General features: G+C 41.2%; 1 protein-coding gene across 1 annotated transcript in view; it reads left to right on the plus strand.

Moving 5' to 3' along the window:
- The window catches only part of ANO6 (anoctamin 6), a 79,285-nt gene that overhangs the window by 12,938 nt on the left and 44,912 nt on the right, over nucleotides 1–21,435 (plus strand). The window contains exon 2 of the mRNA XM_074567642.1: nucleotides 14,350–14,426. Coding sequence (XP_074423743.1) covers nucleotides 14,350–14,426 — 77 coding nt within the window. The remainder of the gene's footprint in view (nucleotides 1–14,349; nucleotides 14,427–21,435) is intronic.

Here is a 21,435-nt window from a genome sequence, read left to right on the forward strand (position 1 = left end):
AGGAGCAAGCCCTATGGTTGTTCTGTGTTACTGCCGTCTGGTATGTTTATAACATCGTAAAACAGATCAGCAGGACTTTGTTGATACCAAAGTAAAATGTCTTCCCATGCTTTCCAAAGCAAAGCTTGCATCTCCTCTTTTGTAGCCTTTTTTAAGATTCCATGGAATTACACTGTGGTATAGGTGAGATAGGAGGAAGAGAATTTCTGTTTGGCTTTTTCCTCCTTATTATTCTTGCTGCTTGGTTTTGTTATAGCTGAACGGTATCTAAGACTCAAAGCCAGTCATTATTCATCAGCGTCATTAGTGTATAGTCCTGACTTTGCTTCCTTCTGAGATAAGCTATCAAAATACTTATTTTCCACATTTTTATGCTACCTGCCAATGAAAAGGAGACTTGTGCTTTAAAATTCACCTGCATTCTTTCTGACAAGTTCTTAGACTGAATTTACTCCCTCTGGGGTGGCTAATCTTCTAGGAAGGTGCAACAGTAGTTAGAGAAGTCTAGAAATGGCACTTTACACTGCACTATCATGTGCTTACTTTGTTGGGTCTAAAGCTGCCTCCACTGTTCCCGCTCTGAAAACCCTGTTCACAACAGTGGTGGGTGACCATGCTGAAATCTGAAGTAGGACATTATCCAGGGAATGATCCTTCTATATGCGTTGCTGACAAGCACATATCTTAGGGTGACGTAATATCTGGATACCCAGTACATTATTAACGTCGTTGCACACCAAGCAGTCGAAAAGCTCTCGCTGTCCCATCGGCAGCACTGTTGATACTTTTCCTCAGGTATCTGTGGCATCTGCCTCAGAGTGTGTAGTAATATGTAATATACCTGAGAAGATTTCTGATGTGCCACCTCACGTTGTGGAAGTGAATAAAAACTTACCGCTCCTCGCTCTTCCCAGTGCTAAAAAGTGGAAGAAGCAGTTGCAGGTTCAAAAGCTGTAGAGAGAAATTGATGAATTAAAAAGCCATGTGATCTAAACCACAAATATACTGCTTCTGTCTGATCACATACTATAGGAGCTTCACTGCCCCCGTGCCCTCATCTTACACTTCAGAACACTGAATGATGGTTTTGGCCCAGGCCACCATTGGTCACTCGTGGGGACAGGGGGCTAGGTGGACCACTGAGATGATCCATAAGCACGGTCTTGTGTTCTTACGTGCCCTTGTTCTTCTGTGGCTGCACATACACTCTGTTTCTTAAAAGTCACTGACATTGTGCGAAACCTGTGAACAGCCTTGCAGTCAAAAGGCAAGGCAAGAACATGGACAGAAGGCAGACCATAGGCCAAAGACTCCATGATAACATAAAGTTGAGGACTGGGAGCAGGCCGTCTGTCCAAGGACAAAAGCCAGGCGCTAGAGGTAAGGCCTGCAGCTGAACGACTGCAGTCGAGTGGTGCATTTCCTTCATACATTCGATAGAAAGGACAAGCCACCAGTCAGGCTCACCAGCCAGATCACAGATCGCCCATCCCAGCAAGAGGCTGTTTGCAGCCGAAGGTGTGGTCTGACGGCAGCATTACCTTGGGAAGCTGGTCGCATTACCAACCCTGCCTAAGCTCAAGGCTTGGTCTGGTAAGTGTGCAATGACTGATCTGCATATTCATGTCACTTAAAACTGGGGGCTCTTTACCAGTGGCTGAAATGACCAGGACCTTCAACACAGCATTCTCTCGCCAAAGGAATCCACTGCATTATTCCATCCTTGTCTTATAAGAGGACTGGAATAACTCTTGAGATCTTACCTCCTGCTACTTCCAGGTTCTCAAAGTCCAGGGAAAAATGTTTGTGATCACTCTGGAGTTTGCTTTTATTGCCTTCATATTTTCCAAATGTGTTTGTACGTCTAAGTTTCTTGAGCTGGTATTTTCACATGCATCTATTTTTTTTTCCTTTAGTGGCGTAGTCGACTTTTCAATGCCAGGCAGAGAGAGCATATTCTTATTTTCCATCAGTCTGCCCACATTACTGTTTCTAGAAAGCTGTGTGCGCACAGGCATCCTTCTTGTTAATGCCTCTTTTCCCAGAAAGTAATTTAGAAACCTCTGTGTCTTCAAAGCCACAGCTGTTTGGCATGAAGCTGTCAGACCTTGACCAGCTGTAGTTGCTGGGCATCATGAATTGAATTGTCAGCAGAAACCAGAACTTTTTATTCATAGTGATTGTAATAAGCTAAAATACACTGGGGTTTTTTTCCATCATGGTACTGAATTTACACTAATTACATTATTCTGAATTGACTTTTAAAACTTAATAAATTTGATATGCAAGTTGCTAAGGAAAAGTGTCCATAGTTATTATGATTACTTTTCTTACAGTGCTTTTTGAAATTACTCATCAGCAGCACAGAGTGCTCCTACACATGGATCACTAATCAAATTGTCTGATTAGGTGAAATTCTAGACTTTCAGCAAAGTTTCCTCATGCCAAATTGCAGTAATAATTGTTCCATCACTTCTGCTCAAGGGAATCTCTCAAATGCTTCAGATGTAATTTCATTTCTAAACTGACTGTATAATTAAATAATACACTATAGCCAGCAGTAATCTTTCTCCATATTTAAATGTAAATATTACCGGTTAGCAACAGGAGCCATAGCATCCCTAATTGGCTGCGGCTAATTATGTATTATGTCTAAAAAACGTTAACATTAAGGTTGTGAAGTCAAGCACTTAGAAGTTGGGCAAAGTCAGCATTAACGTTGCCCAGGCAACTCCAATTTCCCTGCCATTTGCTTGCACGCATGTTACAGTTTTTAATTACACAATCATACTGTTCTTTTTTTCCTCTTAAGTTTGCTGCCTCATTCAGTAAACTGGTAGTAATTGCAGATTTCTTTTTATCTTCCTCATTAAGAGCATGGCTCCAAGCCTTGTTTAACTCAAATTATCTGAGCCTTGCGCATTTTCATTCCTTTCCCCCTCTGTGTTTCTATGGTGCTCTTCCCACATCTGACAGTATATCCGACAGGGGATGCGAGTGTCAGGTTGCCTTAACTCCCTTTTTAGGGAGAGCTGGAGTTTCAGGAATCCAGAGCCCTGTGGTAGGAATGCAGGCTGCTGAAGTGATAAGATGTGGGGAATGTAAAAAACTTCTGAATGGGCTGTGCAAAGACAAGGCGCTGAACAGAGAGACCCCCATCCCACCCGCCAGCCTCCCCAGCCCACGTCTGCAGCAGGGACACGAGAAAACAATTCGTTTTCAACCACTTTTGTACAATTAGGTTTTAACGCCATTCTGAGTTTATGGCTGATAAACTCTCTATGTTTCATATGAAGCTGTCAAAAAAATGCTCATCAATCACAAAAGCTTTGGGACTGATTTTTCAGAAATAAGAGCGTTTCCCAAGCTTGCTAATTCCAAGTACCGTACCATACTTCTCCAGCTAACTTAGTGACAAATGGCCAGCTCTGCTGTAAAAGCGCTGAGCTTCCCGGCTGTAACACCCTGCGCTTGAAAACTCTGCGATGGGAAGCAAGCTGGGCAAAACTTTGTTGAGGTATCTTGCTCACCATCACATCTACTAGATGCTGAGGCTGTGGCATAAGCCACTTCTCCAAGACCGAAGACAATCTTGGACAGATAATCCGATCAGATAATCTTCGACAATCAGATAATCTTTCTTCCTTTCAATCTTCCTACAGTCTCTGTAGCCTATCCATCTTTTGCAAAAACAAGTTAAAAGTCTAGGTGGACAAGTCTTCCTCCTTGACCAGCCCTGGAGTCATCCTCATTGCAGCCCCATCTTATCTATCTTATAGGAGGTGGGGTCTTGAAGAAAAAAAGGATAACAATTTGGGCTTTATAATAAAAAATTACTTCCTTTGCTTTAAAATCCACCAGCAGCTCCTGTGCTAGATCAAGTGGTATCGCTTTTTACCTTTTATGTAGTAAGAACCACTTCTAAAATGGGAAGACCAAGATCCAGTCCTCTGTCTTCTTTAAAATAAGCATGAGTGCTGACAATCTTGAACCAGGGTCTGCGATTCAATCTTGAACCAGGGTCTTACTGATCTGCTCACTTGCGGCATTTAGCTATAAATTTCTATTTTTTTTTAAGAGCCCTGAAAACCAGATTCTACCATGTAGAGCAGTATTAACCAAAGTAGAATGACTGAAGTTAGTGACTTAATTTACAGGTTGTAATATGTAGTAAACTATATAGAGTTTTTAATGATGTTTTGATTTTTTATTTTAAAGGAAAGAGGTTTTTTTCTTGTTGAATGATAGAGCAGCTGAGACAGTAAACCCCTTGCGTTCTGCTGAATAATGACAGTGCTGAGGGCAGCACAGGGGTTTCACCCAGCCTGGTCCCTGGTGACCCCCAGGGAAATGCAGGAGGCTCCTGTTAGCCAGCGGCTGCACAGCCGTGGGTTTGGTTTGTACTTCTGGACCTGAATGTTCGGGTTGCTCACAAATGCTGGTTTAGGTGCCTACATCCCTTCTTTAATTCCATAGACATGTTTTAATTTCAGCAGGTGTATAGCTCAATGCACACTTACTCTGATTTTTAATTTGTTGTGGAATGACTTCTTTCTTATCTGCTAGATAATAACTATTTACCCTGAACTCGAACTTGTATTTAGATGTAACTTGTTGGTAAGTAGAGTTAATTAACCATAGAGAAAAACAGCGTGCAAACATGTTTATTAGTTATCTTAAATACGCTGTATACGTAAGAAGAAAGGGTGTTTATAAAACAGTTTACATTTAACATAATTTATTAAGCAAGGGAAATATTAACTCTAGTTAATGAAATTGATGGCTCGATTTATGAAATTGATGGATTGATTCTGGTCACTAAGGGCCATATGCTGTGTTTGATATAATTTGGCGTAAAAACTGTCAATCTGCTTGGACACTTTTGAATACCTCAGCAGGAATTTATCTGTAACCTTATATGCCTAACACCTTCTGCAAATCTCTCCTAATGCCCTTCGGGTTTTTTAGAATTAGTGGATCTCATCCTCTGCCACCTGGATTTTCTTCACCGCAAGAGAAAAACAGCAGCCTGTTCTTCTTGATCCCTTTTTCAGACTTAAACAGATTATTCCATGTAAGGAAAATTTTCTCTTAAAACATAATAAAAAAACTAAAAATCAAAGTAGCCTGTAAGCTGGTGCTGACTCAGTGACCCAGCTGATCCCTTATGTCTTACGTTCTTAATGCGACTGAGATAGTTATTTTTCTTAACTCTAGAAACCAAGAACTTGCATTTTTGACAGTAGGGATGACAATGTTTACACTATTGTTAAAAACAAAAGAAATACAGTATGGATGTATGTGTGCTTCAGCGTGTAACAGTGTGACATAGTTTGAATCAATAATTTAACAGGCTTATTTGACAGGCAACATTACAGCAGTTTTCCACCTGATTCCATATATAATTAAAACAAAGCAGCCCTTACTTGAAAAACTGAAGAAGGCTCATTTGTTGCATCATTTTAATATATTTAAATTACTTAATAGATTATAAGAAGGTGTACGTGGAGAAGAAAGAACGATTCAAGCCCATACTCCAACCTAAGATTAATGCCTAAAAAGATTATCAGTCTGAAGCCTTCTGACTTAATTAGTTTATTCCATTATTTTATACTCTGACAAAGCTAGCTGGCTGTTTGACATGTATGCATTCAGTGTACAAACAAAAAGCACACCAAATATTGTTTTAAAATTATAGCAGGTAGGTGTGTTATGTTCTAAAACCAAAAATGGTTTCTATATCTATCTATTACCTATCGGCAGAGGAGAGCCAAAATAGTTCTTTCTGACGGCCGTTTCAGCTGAAGGTGGGTAAATTGTTTATCTTCAGGAAAAGGGTTTAGAATAGTCTAATTAGCAACTGAATTTCTGCAGTGATTTACAGTCAGCTGGTGTCCGATGTGCAGGCTGGATGCAGACGGGTTGGTTGTGGCGTGCATCGCAGCAGCGCCAGCATTTGCATTTCAGGGGATTAGTCTGGATTCACAGACTTGTAACTAAAAAGTCATTAGCCCGGTGTTTGTTTTCGAAACTGAAGTTGGGGCATGTCCAGGTCTCCTTGAAACGATTCAGGGTTTTTGCCATAGGTTTTGGGCAAGTGTCCCACTTCGAGCCCTGGACACATAAGAACTGTTTGACAGGTTGGTTACTGAGCCCCGTAAACCTTCCAGCTCAGTGCCTCTTAAATATTTAGGCACTGCTATCAGCAGAATCATTTCCACAAAGTCCAATTTCTTGTTCTGTGACTGCCTGCTAATTATTTTATTATTTTTGGTGAGTTACCCTGACTCTGAGCTGGCTGTTTCAGGACATGGGGTGCTGAAACTAGCAATACTCTGTATTATATTCCCAGCTGAACGTTTTCCTGTTTAGGGTTAGTCATGAAAGAGTATTTGTTTTTGAAAGTCATGCCACATGTTCCCAATCCTTTGTTTGCACAGCTGTAAGAGAAGATAACTTAATGGAAAGAATAGTCTTTCAAACAAGAAAGAATCATCTTCCGAGACAGCCATTTCACTTCCTTTGTGATCCAACAGCGTCTGTAGCTTCATATTGGGTATGCTTGGGCGTCTGAAATTAAAATCGATGTTTTTCTTATTATGGGGCATAGATTAGGTTTGGGGTTGACGATACCTGCAGATCTGCTCTGTTTGAGTGCACAAAGATTGTAATTTATTGACAGCCTGGAAAGCCATTTTGGCATTACTAATTGTCATTGTTTTTCTCATGTACTGTAAGACTGCAGGCAACCATTAGAAGAGAGCAAGACTTTCACACAGAAGGCAGCTGCGTAGATCTCTTATTAACTATAAATAATAGGTTATTAAGTGTAGTTTGTTATAAAAATAATTCAATTTCACTTCAAATGCATAACTTTTCAGAAAATGAAGACTATGGGGATTAGTAGCATGTATTCTTCAGATAAGGTCTACAGTACGACATAAAACTAATTTACACCCATTCCAATCATATAACTGAACTTAAAAGACTGAATGCTACTAAATGCAAGCCGATAGTATTTTGGTGGAATGAGGTGAAGACATTGATAGTTTGTGATCTAACGGCTGCCCTCCTGTGTGAGTGGAGAAGAGACTGTGTCCCAGAGAAGAGCTGGTCTGGAAAAGTCACTTCAACCCGGGCAGCCCTTTAACCAACAAAAAGATAATGTCTCCACCTAACAAGGAGCAAGGTAAAAAGATCAGACCTACATTTAGGAAGGATAACCTGAGACGTGCTTCTCTTAACTCTTTGTGTTTATTCATTTACTCTGCAAAGTAAAAAAAATTAGGTTCACATATCATCCTAGCTAAGGAGGACTTGATGGGGTTTTTTGTTTAAATTTGTTTAACTAATTAAATGAAACTATTTTATATGTGGCTTGATACATAAGGATTTTATATTTAAAACCATATTTTTTAACGAAGGAAGCAGCTCAAAGAAGTTGATGACCTTGATTAATTTTGGTTTAGAGCTGTGGATCTCATTGTCTCTTTCTTTCTTTGGTTCATAGATTTAAAAAAGAAAATACATATTCTTGCTTTTTCAGCTCCTAAATAGTTTCTTAGCTCTGAGAGTACTCCTGTACAACGAACTGAACATATGAAATAAATTACAATAAAGAAATATTCTGCACCAGCAAAAGACATTGTGGCTGTCAACAAACAGTATATCAGTCCAACAGTTTCTGTTTCCAGAAAAAATCACTTGTGCAAAGGTTTTACTTCACTTCAGTTTTCAGCAAATATTACATCTGACTTGAATAGGTTACATTTAACTGAAAAAAAACCAACCTTAAAACAGGTTGTGACCTGTTCTGATAGGCTTTTTTTAGTAATAACTATTAGAGTGATTTTTAGATTTTATGTATACATATATAAAATGAATATGTTAATAATCTGATATAAATTAACAGGAAGGAAAGCAGTTGTTTTGTCTAGTCTAAATAGCAGATATTCAAAATGTTCTTTGCTCATAGCCCCAGAACTTGTAGTCATGTTTATAACAATATCTTCACTTTCTGGGTAAGTGTTAGGCTTTGGAAAAGCAAAATGTTTGCTCAGTAGGGAAACTCCTTTATATTGTCAGTTGATCTGCCTTTTTGATCTTCTGGGGCATCTAAAACAACATGGCATAAATTTCTCTCCCTTCTCTCCCCAAAAGCCAGGATAGAATCATGTACTTCAGTACCTTAATTTTATTATTTTTGGACCAAGAGACAGAGGGCTGGACATTCTTAAGGAAGCTGACATCTACGTAAAGTCCCTTTCAGGACAGTGGCTTTACCGCAGTCCCCAGCTCATAGTCAGGGATGACTCTGGAACTTTAGACTGATCCACCTGCTAAGGATGCTCTCCCTTCATTGTTTCCTCAGTTTCGATACAGTAATTGCCATTTCTTCACGTGGTACCCTCTCTTGGATGTGTCAATAATCCTTTTTGAGAAGATTGATCTCTCTGAAACTTTAGTTTTATTCCAGACAGCAGTAGTTTGTTCTTTTTTATGAAATAAGGTGAAAGTAATTTGACTTGATGAGATGATGGGCTTCAGAGTCGTTTTCATTCATTCCAGGATTCAGTTCATATCCAGTACTTTATCTCATGCTTTCTCGTGGCTTCTCAGACAGTGCCTGTGAGGTGGGGCTTTTTGCTTGGTTGCCTCCTGGGTGCCGTGCGTGATGGTATCATGAAACCGATCTTCTGCTAGCATGACTGCAGCCTGCCGAGATGGGGAGATGCTACCACAGTGTTGGTTTGTTTTCTGAGGAGGTGTGTGGCGCAGGATCAGCTCTACTTGGAAAGCAGTATCTGGGCAAACCCCACCGTCTTTGGATCTTCGTGTTTACGCCAGTAGTTGGGAACAATCTGACTCCATCCGGTTCCCTGAGCCTCACGGTGGCATGCCAGATATGATCTTCTCATTTGATTTTCATTAGGACAGATAGACTTGACTGATGACTATTTTTTCTGTTCTAATGTGGTGACAGGGCTGTCAAACTAACATTTCAGGGAATGTGTCACTTCAGATAAAAATTGCACGTAAATATTTCATGATATCTTCCAGTCAGTGAAGTATTTTGTTACTGTTTTAATTTTCTTTGCAATCCAGTTGAGGCCTAAAAGACTGAACTGTGTCTAATTGTGTACTTATGTTTTTACATTTCTATATGCAGTGAATGTCGTTGTCCGAGGCACGGCTCCACGAGGGCGGTGCTGTGAGCTAAGCTGGGGTGTGGGTTTGAAGCACACCACCTATTCAGTGTTGTCCTGTGGGAAATGCCTGCTACCCTTTCCTCCCCTGCTTTCCACCTGCATTGGCCGTGGGACGGCATCGTGCGTGCGTGCAGCCAGGCGATGCAGGGAAGTTGATGTGCCCCAGCACTGCGGTCTAGCTTTGCAGCAACTCGTTTTCTGGAACTATCCTGTAAACTTCCCTGCTTATGGAGGAAGCAGCCCATGCAGCAGGCGAATCCCACCGAGGGGCTGAGCAGGTATTCTTGAGCGCATCAGTTTTGTACTTGGGAGAGCACAATATTCTACTAATTTATTTTTTCCCTCGCTAAGAACAGGATTTGGGACTTACACGTTTTAAAACTTCCGTGACAGACAGTCAGTACACTTACAAATATGTGATGTGATATGTACAGCAAAGCAGCAATGCCTGGAGACCCTGGAGGATCCCAGACATCGCTTTCTGGCTTTACGTTCATGATTGCTCATGAGGTACCATGTTCAGTGCCAGGGCTGAGATCTTGTCCTTTGCAAAACCTCACAGGTTTGTTGAGGGAAGTGGAGTGCCAGGTACTATGAGCGTAGTGTTGTAAAACCTTTTTGATTTCTCAGAATAATTCTGTGCCTATTAATTTGGCTTATATAGGTGATTTACAAGCTTAAAGAGCGCTGCTGCCCTTTTCACCTTTGATTACTTCCATTAGAGAGAAAGTAGATGGTAGCCAAGGATTTCTTTGGCAATTTCAGGCATGTTTGGCAATGCCCTTGCTTATAGAGCCAAGCCCAGTGGTCTTTTCAAACATTAGCTTATCCAATATCTTTGTGGTTTTCTTGTCATTAATGTTTTTTGGACAGCATCTTTCTTTTCACTTCTGGATACTGCTTTTTTTCCATTCTCAGGCCTCTTAATTTACAGCCTCAAAAAAACTGTTTCATCCCTACTGCCTGTGCTTTGGGCAGCTTCTATTATTTCACAATTCAGACTCCAAGGAAAGTTTTAATTTTTCTTTCTATTTATTCCAAAGGAAGAGCGGCTTCCGTGCCTCTCACCTGTGCCATAGCCTCTCACCTCTGCCATAGCAGTATGTAGAGATTGCTACTAGTAATGTTCATGAAAGCCTTCAAAATTGAATTATTCAATGGGGAGATCACTGAACTTGCAAAACTATTCAGTGTCAATATCAATTAGCTAATCAAAAGACTGGACATTTTACGTTTGCTCTCAAGGAATTTATTCAATCCAGTCAGAAATGCCGGCCAGCCTGTGAGAAAGCAAAGCCATAGAGAAAGTACATAAAACAAATCTCTGGTAGAATTCAGTGGATTCCTTTCAGAAAACAGGAGGATTCATCTCCCGTGGCCTGTCCCAAAGCATGGGATGTACACAGGTTATAAAGAAGCAGTGTGGGATTAACATAGACTTCTTAGTACTTGTGTATAGGCGTATTTGAGGCAAGATGTGAAATGCTGACAGTGCAATTCAGTGTCCTGGACTGCAGAATGATCTCCAGACAGCTGGAAATACCACTGGTATATTGGTAGCTCGGGTACCACTGGGGCGTACTTGTAAAGTAGTATGCACAGATTCAACACTTCAAGTTTTTACAACAGCATCTTTTGTAAGGACTAGATCAAAGACCAACTGGTATCACTCAGGAGGAACTCAAAATCTATGATTACAATTCAAAGAAATGAGATAAAGTGTTCTGAAAAAAGTATATGTTGCCAGGATTGCTTGAAGATAGAATTTGATCTATCAATCAATTAAAATCAGAGTATGCCAGCACAAATCCGAGAGATTTCTTTGTTCCCTTACACCTTCTTTGCTTTGCTTGGCTGAGTGGTAGAACATAAGCATCTACACTTGAAGTTCTCCGACCCAAACATTAACAGGAGTGAGAATGCTTCTGAAGAAGAAATAGGTAAGCAGAACTATTATTTTAATATAAAATCTCAGCACAGTGGTCTTTTTTGGACATAACTATGAGAACACTAGGACCCCACTTACACTCAGAGGAAACTGGGTCTGGAAAGGACCCCAAAAGCTCATCTGCACCATCCTCCTCAAGTTCATGCCAGATTCAGTTTGGCCTGGATTGTTCCAGGGTATTTAATTAATCTGTACTGAAGAATCTCTGAAACTGAAGGCTTCACATGACCTCACCTGCTTTCCCAGGCAGTCTCTTCTACTGTTCTCCCTGTTAGAAAGCTTTTCCTAATGTCCAGCCTCAAACTTCTGTGCTGCAATTTTCTTTCCTTTCCCCCATACTTAAAACTGACCTTACCATAATGCTGTAGGGGAGGTGGGAGAAACAGATTAAGTGACTGTGGGGGTAGGGAAAGCACTTTTTGTGGCTGCAGCTTTTTCTGGCAAAGCTGAGTTTTTGCAAGTAGCTTTTTGTATTTCTGAGAGACTAGAGTGCTCTTTTCCAGCTAAAACCCGCGCAAATTGGCACAGCTGTCCTTGCAAACCACCGCCAGAACAAGTGTTATCTAGGTACACATTCAGGTAGTGTCAAGGCTTTGTATTTTTGACTTCACACAAGCATTAATCTGTATTTCATTTGAGAGAGGTTCTGGGCTGATGCCCCATAAGAAGTGAGAGTGGCAGGTCCCTTTTGGATGAGTCCTTTCATTGGACCACTGGCCCGGGGACTGTACTGAGCGGTATTTAAAGTAACAATGTGTTAAGATGCTAAATATTGATAAAATGGTAAAGCATGCATGACACTTACCATATCATGGGGAAGATATGCTGGCCTGAGACACTGCGGCAGAAGCAAGTTGTACTCATGCATAAATTTCTCCAGAGGGTGTTCCTGGCCAGTCCCAGATCCATCAGGATTTGGGAGAACTGGAGTTGTCCTTCCTGCTGTGAATGCGACGTTTCCCCCTTCTCTTCAGTTCTGGCTGAAGGGATTTCTAGACAGCAGTGATGAGGGGTGTGTGGTTACACATCGTGAGAGCAAAAAGGCCATCTTAACTCACGATTCTCGTTACTGCAGTTCAGTGGCTGGCAGAAATCTTCGCGTCTGTGTCCACATCTGCTTGTTTCGCGTAATGGCACCCAGAGTTTCAGAGCAGATGTTTGTATTTCAAAGCAAGCTGTTTATGTTTCTCCTTCACCCTCCCCATTATATGCGGGCAGAAACGTTCCCTCTTTTGTGGGTTTTCAGAAGCACTTCGTATCTGGGCGTCTTTTTGTCCAGATAGAGAATAAGGAATGCCCTAAGGAACGCAGGGTGATGCCCCATTACACTGACATCAAGGGTATGTATTTGCCCTTCTCGCACTAGTCTGAGCCGAACGTGTTAAAATATACTGATGTGCACATACAGCAGTCTTGCAGTAGCTGCTGAGATACACTCATGTTTTCTGAGTCCTCACCTTATGGTCTCAGCATGTGATGTTTGTGCGCTACACTAGTCCACATTTTCCTGCTCTCTCTTTAAGTGCTGGCAAACATTTCTTAATGTTTTTGAGACCTCACGGACTTTGATTATTCAACTGGGACAACCTTTGGGTTATGACTCAAAAGTTTCTGAAGGGATGTTGATGGAAAAATTCATGGACTTGCTTTTGTCTCCTCCCGAGAGTATACACTATCACCACAGTAGAGATCTGGAAACTGACAGCTCAACATCTGGAAGGAAGTCCCTACCAAACTCTACGAAAGAGTATTTAAACCAGAGAATTCATCTGCTTAGAGGCCGTGAGAGAATTCTGCTGATTTGTGAGGAGCAGTCTTGTTGTGCTCCATTTCTAAGTGTTTTGACATATCTTCAGCTGGTATAAATGAGCATCATCAGTGAAAAAAAGCTTCTTAAAAATTCTTGAGAATTTGGCCACATATCAATGAAGCTTTTAAGCCAAAAAAAAAAAAAAAAACCAAACCCGAAACAAACAAACAGGCGTATCAGTTATGTTTGTCCTGGCATTGTACCTAATGGGTGTTTAGCTTTCCTTCTAAGAGCACTATAGAATATTTTATATTAGATTAAATAGATAAAATATAGATTATTTTAGAGTTTGGGGGATTTTCTTTTATAGTATTATAGTATTTTTTGATAAGTTGAGACTATCCTTTCTAGACAACACTGGCATTTAGTTACCATTGATATCCATGACCCTTTCCGCAGTGCAGGACAGACTTGGCTGAGACACCTCTCTATTTTAAGGATCTAAAAATAACACACGGGGTCCATCTGCCTGCCATGCATAGGCAGAAAGCAGCCTTTTCCCTTCAGCCACGTGATGTTATCTTCAGCCTCGGGATGTTATCTGACTTCTTCTTAAGATCCAAAAATGTTTGTTAAGAAGCTAAACCTTGCAGCGATTGTAGAGCTTCTGTCACTTACTTCCGGCAGCTTTATTAGGGTGAATTTGTGTGTTATCCAGTGCTTGATCTGGTGGTCAGTTTTCCCCAGTGTGCTTGATAATGGCATCATGGAGCGGCATACTGCACAAGATCATTTTTATTTTATGCTGTATTTTCAGCAAAGCAATTAAGTTTGCGGGTTGTTGCTTTTTAATAGATATTGGCAAAATGGGTGAGGAGTCACTGGGACCTCAATACACATTGAACTTGTAGGTGAGTTATTAGGTTATGTGAAAACCATTCCGGTTGTAGAGTGAACGTTACAGCATCACTGCCTTTATCACACCCATTCCAGGATTTCTGAAGAATTCCCTGGCACTGTTATTTGTTATTGCCTGACAAGTACAGTCAACATAAGCTAGAGTTATTTGTGCAGGTGGAGCCAGTTCTGGTACCTGTATTCATTGAAAGATAAACGTAACTACTGCTGGAGTATGGTCAGAGTTTCTGAAACACTAAATAACACATCCTAGCAAAGGGATGCTTTGCATCACTGTAGCTCAGTCAGAATGCTCTCCTAGCATTAGCTTGTCATCCTGGTAACAAGCTCTCTTGCCACCTGCTGATTATAACTAACTAACTGAGCTGTGAAACACAAACATTCCGTTTCTGAAACATTAAATAAGCGCAATTTGTGGGGAAGTGTAGCTTCTCCACAAACCATTAATAAAATTTTTAAAAAAACACCTACCACACGAAATGCTAAAATGTTTTAATTTTTTTATGTTTTATGTTTATTTTTAGTCTTGGAACTGAACCAGGTGGTTATTCCCACTTATGGAACTGTGCCGGATCAGCAAAACCTTCATACTCCTGAATGGGTGGGTACTTCTTTACTTTAACTCTGACTACCTGTAATTTTTTCTTGTATAGATGTGCAGCCATCAGTAGCTGTTCCAGAAGACTAGCAATCCTTTGCATCTGCAGCACATGCAGTTCATCCGCGTGACTGAATCTGAGCTGCTGTATCCCTGTTTCCTGCAAGGCACCTGAAGTCATTGACTCAGATGTGAAAGTGCAGGTTGACCCGGGCACTGGACTCAATTAAAAGTGACCAGTATATATTTGCTATAAACTGAGACGTGCATATACATCTCCTCTCTATATATAATTTTGTACATGCATGTATAGGATTTCAGTGTGTGTATGCAAGGATAAATAGTTACGAACACACCCTACATATAAACGCACATACCCTATAGATTCATACACACCCAGCTGTTAGTTGACTGACATACAAGTTCAGGATTCATGTTTACAGAAAGCTTGGAGACACCAAGAAATTCCTTACTCCAATCGGAGACTTAAGTGGCAAGAAGAAAAAAGACCTGTAGGTATCCATTCCCATTATCCAAAGTTCAGGTTCCCCAGCACACCTAGTGTTTTCTGCAGCTAATAGGCTTCTGGCTGTAGCTCAAGATCCCCTTCATCAGATCTCATTTATCTCTAAGGGTTGGCCAGTTGACCCCAACAAGCCCTGCCGTGGCACATGCTTTGCCAACCTGATGCCCAACTGGCATGCTGAGAAGTCCAATTTTATTTTTTTTCCCCTGGAAAGGTACAAGTGTGGTCTGCAGTTACACAAGGAGATAGCTATAAGCCTGGATTTAAAAAGGTGTAAAAATCATGTACTTATCCTAAAGCTGATAGAGCAACTCCATATAAATCAAAAAAGCCTGTTCTGTGTTTTCTTACTCTAATGACAGAGGTTAGTGTCACTGGCTTTGGGGGTGTAGAGATTGTCTTTTCTACTCAAAGTGCCTCTACACGTGGATCAGTGTTACGGGAGAACAAGGCATAAAGAAACAGTTTCAACAGTCTCAAGAATTGCTCATTGGACCAATTACTTGTGAGCACCTAAGAGCTTCGTGACAGTTTTCATATAGAGAAATCATTCGGGAGAGTACTGTAATGGTGCCACCAAGCAATGAGAGCTGGAGCTGGTTCCCAGTCAGCCCAGTCCAAGGGGACATTTAAGCTATCGGCTATTTACACATAGCTGTGTACCTGCCTGTGTGTTTCTTTCATTGCTGTCCACTAGATCCTACTCCAGAAACAACAGCCGGCTACTGCTGCTACCAGTTATCCCTCTAGCTTGTACAGGGGAGGTCTGTGTTACGACTGAGGAGGTCCAGGCCCTGCTGATTTCTCTGTCCGTAAGGAAATACATTGTTTTCTTCATATATCTAAAAGAACATACAATACAATGAAAAATGAGCTAAGAAGTTAAGATATGCAAATCAAGCATTCAAATTCACGGGGGTGAATTAAGCCTGTGCTGTCTTACGTGTAGATATTATGAGTGGAGATGTTTAGATAATTTATTTTCCAGCCTGGACACCAAACTGGCAGCTATTTTGATTCATGTCGGACTGAAATGGGAAACAGAATCATAAAAGACAGAGGCAAAGGATTGCTGTCGTAGCAGAGCGTTTCGAAAACAGTGTAAACGAAGGGAAGGATTCAGTCTTCATTGCGCCAAGGTGCACCAGCGCCCTGGGGGGAGCTGCTCTAGCAGCTTAGTTGGCAAAGTACTTGTAGTTATGGGTCGGGGGCGTTGTTCCTGCCTCTGCTGTAGAAAACAAGTACCCAAAGTACCAGGAAATTAGTTTTATTCTGGGAGCTGGATGCTATCTCCTCCCCTGCCCCAGCATTTTGTGGCAGGGTGTTCCTGGTTGCAAGCTGATTCGGTGTCTGGAAAAATATTTAATCATTTTTTGGAGCATGAGGTGGAACCAAGAGCTTCTATTTCCCAACTGAGTGCCCTGACTAGGACATTATAAAAATCCATCTTAGACTCTCCTTGTGGTTCAATGAAAAAAATTTTTATGTATTTACATGCAGGGAAATAGCATCAAAACATCTGGAATGTCATATACCTTGTGGTTAGAACAGTCTCCTCCAAGCAGTCTTGGTAGACTTTATTTTTATTTCTACTGAAAATCAACCATTAAAATAAATTTTTATTTTTTGGCTCCTCATGTTTGCCAGCAGTTGTAATTTCTGTTCAGTTTTAGCAGCATCTTTTCTGCACTGCTCCTTCCATGTCGGGTCCTCCTTGTCAGCCGCTGGGCAGTTTCAGTGGGTTGGAGGGGCCAGAAAGATAAAATTGAGATCTAGTGAGCCTGTCTGTGAAATGGATGAGTACTAACTGTAGCTAGAAATGGAAAGTGAATAGGAAGCCTGACTTTAAACAATTGACGGGAAAGGAAGTACTGAGCCTGTTGTCTAAACTTAAATCGTGCTTTGCAGCTGGAGGTATTCTGGAAATTTGATTTGATTTTGCAAGTCGTCCTGGAGTAGCCAAAACTGAGTAAGTTATTGGCTAATAGAAATGGTCCTGCTCTACTTCTGGTGCTGTGTCTAATTAGAGGATCACATGCTAAGTTTGCTGCAAGATCCCTGCCTCATTCAGCACACAAGTAGGACATTAATCTCCAGAAAGCCCAAATTCTGCAAGGGTGTTGTTTGCAGTACTTCAGCAAGGTGTAAATGTGGCAGGAAATCACAGGGGAAAAAATGAAAGGTTCGTATGCGTAGAGAAACTGAATGCAGTCCCAGATAATTAGATTTTATCCCTGCTTCTGCTACAGGGTTTCTGTGCAAGACTTGCGAAGTCACATCTAGCTTTGGTACCATGTGTCAAAGGGGAACATCTGGGACCCTCTTTGCATTTGTTTAAAATAGTCACATACGGACCTGAAAGTGAGTGTACTGCTCTTTGAACAGAGAGAATTGCTGAGCTCTGTGGGAAGATGTCCTGATGTCTCAAGCTGGAACTCCAAATTTAGGAGACAGTCAACAGGTTTTGGCATTGATCTCTAGGTGCCTTATGTGACCGCAGTTAAAATGAGGGTTAGACTGTTACTTTCTCTCCTGGGGGATCTTGTGAAATTAAACTTCTCAACATCTGTAGAATGTTGAGATTATACGAGGAGAGTACCTTAGGCATAGTGTGAGGGAAATCCCCATTTTAGGTGGGCTATTTACGTGAGGTGTAACAAAAAGACATTGAATAAAGAAGATAAGAAGGACTATTCCCTAACTACTACAAAGGAGGGTAGAAGTATGGTGTGTGATTGTGCAATTAAGTAATGTATCATAAACAATGCATACAAGGAAGACGAAACTGCATAGGCAGCCTTAATTCAAGCATTTTCCAGCTCTGAGATGTTTCATTTTGCAGTCTTACCTGCTTTACAGGCAGATAGTTTGAATTGGATGTAACAGTAGGATTTTTTTTGAGAGTCAGTATCTGCAGAGGAGGGGATGACTTCTTCAAATTGTCTATTACTGCTGCCCCTCAAATACAATTTCTGCCATGACAAGGCTTCAGGGAAGTCTGAAAGAGTGCATTTCCCAGCTCCTGCATCCGGAGAAGGATGGGAGGCGCTGAAAAGCAGGTTTTCAGCAGAGTCCTGCCTTCACCTCTCTTTAAAAGCAGGGACATGTGGTCTCTCTCTAATCAGGAGTGACTGGAATTCCTTCCGCAGCCAGCCGCGCCGTGACACACGGGCAGGAAGTCAAGTGGGTGTCTGGTCCAAACTTAGCTCAGGGGACGAGGCATCCCGATGCCTGGCCAGTTACCAACCGCTTTCTGCTGACAGAAATGTATGACCGTAATGACGCCCCGCATTTTTCTACTCTGTGTCTTTAGTCTCAGTTTATTACGGTTTGTTACATATCAAAAATTTTCTTTGCATGTTGAGGAAATAAAAAAAAAAAACAAAACAAACCAAAACCAACCCACCTTCTTCTGATTAAGTGCTTGCTAATAATCTCGTTGTTGCTAAAAACAGAACTAAAACAGTCCTCTGTTGTTGTTAGCAAATATGAGTCACAAGGAAAAATGTTAAAGGTACAACAGTTTTATGGCCCTATGGAAACAGACCAGCATTAGTATGTGGTATGCAAATGAACTTACATCTTCCTGAAGTATCTTACATATTATATATATCTTCCAGAAAGAAATCCTTGTCCTGGTCTTAATGTCAGAAAGTTGTCTTTATTGATCACTTAGAACATAAAAGGATGTTTTATATAACTGTGATAGTAAGAACTTTATACATTTCTGTAACATTTTCTCCAGACGATCTCAAAGCGCTTTACAAATAATCATGTTTCATTATATGCTGGTAATATAATTTGTTTCTTTTTTATTTACTTGATTTGAAGTTTCCTGAGGCCTGTAGCGAGAAATAACTGTGCTCCTAAACAGGGACTCTGAAATTTTCACCTACATAAAACCCACAACTGAAGCGTAACCTGCGGGTCCCCCTGAAGGCCGTCGCCGTGCTCCAGCCAAGGATTTTTTTTGCTGGTGCCTGTCAGCAGAGGCGATGTTACACAGGCTCTGCTCGGCTCCCTTCTTTCCCAGTACTGATTTATTCCCTGGCATGCTGCAGGAACCTGTTTTGAAGCCTATCTGAAAATTATGTGAGGTCACAGAGAGGTAGTTTGTCCCTCCAATAATGATTACATTTGGTGCTATTGGCAGTCACACCAAAGGCTCAAGTGGACGAAATAAAGCACTTCTTTTATCCTTCCAGTTAGATAAGTCGTTCCTGCAGGATCTCTTGTTATTTTTAAAAAAACAGCTTACAATACTGTGCTTGTTCAGGGTGTAGTAAACAATAAATAACTGCAGTTCCTGTGCACATATTTTTCTTCATGCTTGTCTCCATGCTGCCCTTCCCACCGTTATCCCCGCTGTGTGTTTAACGATGTAATGCCTGGAGAAGCCTGGAAAAGTGAAGACAGGTTTCTTTGTCATGCCACTAGTTTTTCTCCCCTGATGTGGAGCATCGCTGTTGCTGAAGGGAGCTTCCCACAAGCGTGGTCTCCTTTCATCTTCTGCTGCAGGCGTCACATGTAGCCATGGCTACAGGAACGGTCTCAAGAGCAAGAGATGGCAACTCCCCTTAGCTACCAGCAAGGCTGGTTATATGTGGGGAGGAGCAGACGGTAGTCTCCCTCCTGAGAAGCAGCTCTGAGTCAAGAAGCTGAGGGTTGGTTCCATGACGTGGTCACTTGGAGCCAAGCCAGTTACCTCAGCTTTTACAGCCCCATGTGGAGGGGCAAGCTTGTCTTTGTGTTCCACTTGTCCCTTCTCCAAGTGCCACTCTGTCCTGAGGTCTGGGAGAGCAGATGCTGTTTACCAATGACTGCTTGTGCTGGATTAACGAAGAGCGCAGGAAGCTCCTTATTCCTTTGCCAAGGTGTCTGCGGGGGGCCGGAGTCAGGGAGGATGAAAAGAAGGTGTGTGAGCAGGGGGATGTGCATGGCAGAGGCTGCTCAGGGCTGGCCGGAGACCTTCAGCGTCATTGCATCAGTGCAGCACTGCCCAGCTCCAACAGGACCCCACCAGCTGTGCCTTCGTCACCTGGTGGTGAGGACCCAAGCAGCGGGTCTGTAGAACAAGGCGTTTGGTGCTGAGGAGGTGGTGGCTGCATTATACATATTTCTGGGCTTTTTACTACGGCAGGCTGCCTCCAGCCTCATTCCTTGGAGTGAAGAGCCACGGATGCTCACCTGATCTGACCCTGCTCTGAACTGAAGGGCAGAGGTATACCCGCATGAACGTGGCCGTGCTGCCTCTGGGTGTAACCTAAGTGTTCCAAAAAAAAGCTTTATCCACAGCCAGGCCCTCCCCTCCTTTGGATTCCTTCTGTTAATAAAGCAGCTAATGGTTCCCCGTCTCTCGGTGGTTGGCACGCAGTTGATTGTACAGCACTTGGAGAGTTCAGAGTATGTGCTAAATGTAATGAGTATTTTACAGCTAAATGTATTATATTTTTTAATTTATTTATTAATGGTGTTAATCAATATTAACCTGCTGTCCACTAGGGTATTATTATAACATTAGAGTGCACAACCGATTGCCTCCATCAGTACTTAAAATGCGATTACGCTGAGGCTAAGAAAATGAGGAAGTGCAGTAAATAGACCCCGTGTTTGTTTCTTCCAAAACAAAGAGGTATCAATGGGCCTGTTCATTATTTTGGATTATCATTTGCTACCAATACTTAAGAAAAATAATGTATTGGAATTTCAGACCCCTTAACTTATGTGTCTATGCAGACAGGCTGGTGTGCATTTGTATCATAATAACATTTGTAATACTGTCAAATTGTATTTTTTTAAAAAACAAACATTGTCTCAAAGGAATTATTAACTTCAGAGTACAGCACATCTTTTTGGTTTCCAGTCTTGTTTTTCCCCTGGTAATTATGTTGAATAATATATGATTTTTCATTACAAGCTATCCAGTAGGGATTATGAGATACACCACACATCTCAGTTAATGTGGCTGTCAGAACCTTAACTATTACATTCCCATTCACATTTTACTTCTTACTTTTAATTGAGCAACACTTAGTGTTCCGTTACAGTTTATTTGTGTGGGTCTTATCTTGATCTCTTAAGTATTCAGGCTTAATGAGTTGATTCTTTATTATTTTATTTATATATAAAGGGTCTATGGATAGGTCAATTGAACAACGCCCTTGTGATTAAAAGCAATAGAGATTACATTTAAGAAGTCAGCTTCGTAAGTATGAAATTCCGTGCATCTAGATTCATGCAGTCCAGTATTGATTAATCTTTCAACTATATTCCATTATATATATGCATAGTTTGGTTTTTATATATATGCATAGTTTGGTTTTTATATATATGTATAGAAAGGTGTATGTATATGGTAACATATATACTCATGTGAATGAAATCATGTATGTAAGTAAATTCATGAGTCAGAATACTGATTAACAGGCAGTCTTTATTGACAATCCAGTCAAGCCAGTCATGGCTAAATTGCATATTAATTTTATA

The sequence above is a fragment of the Larus michahellis genome, chromosome 1 (assembly GCF_964199755.1).
Source record: "Larus michahellis chromosome 1, bLarMic1.1, whole genome shotgun sequence".
NCBI lineage: Eukaryota > Metazoa > Chordata > Aves > Charadriiformes > Laridae > Larus > Larus michahellis.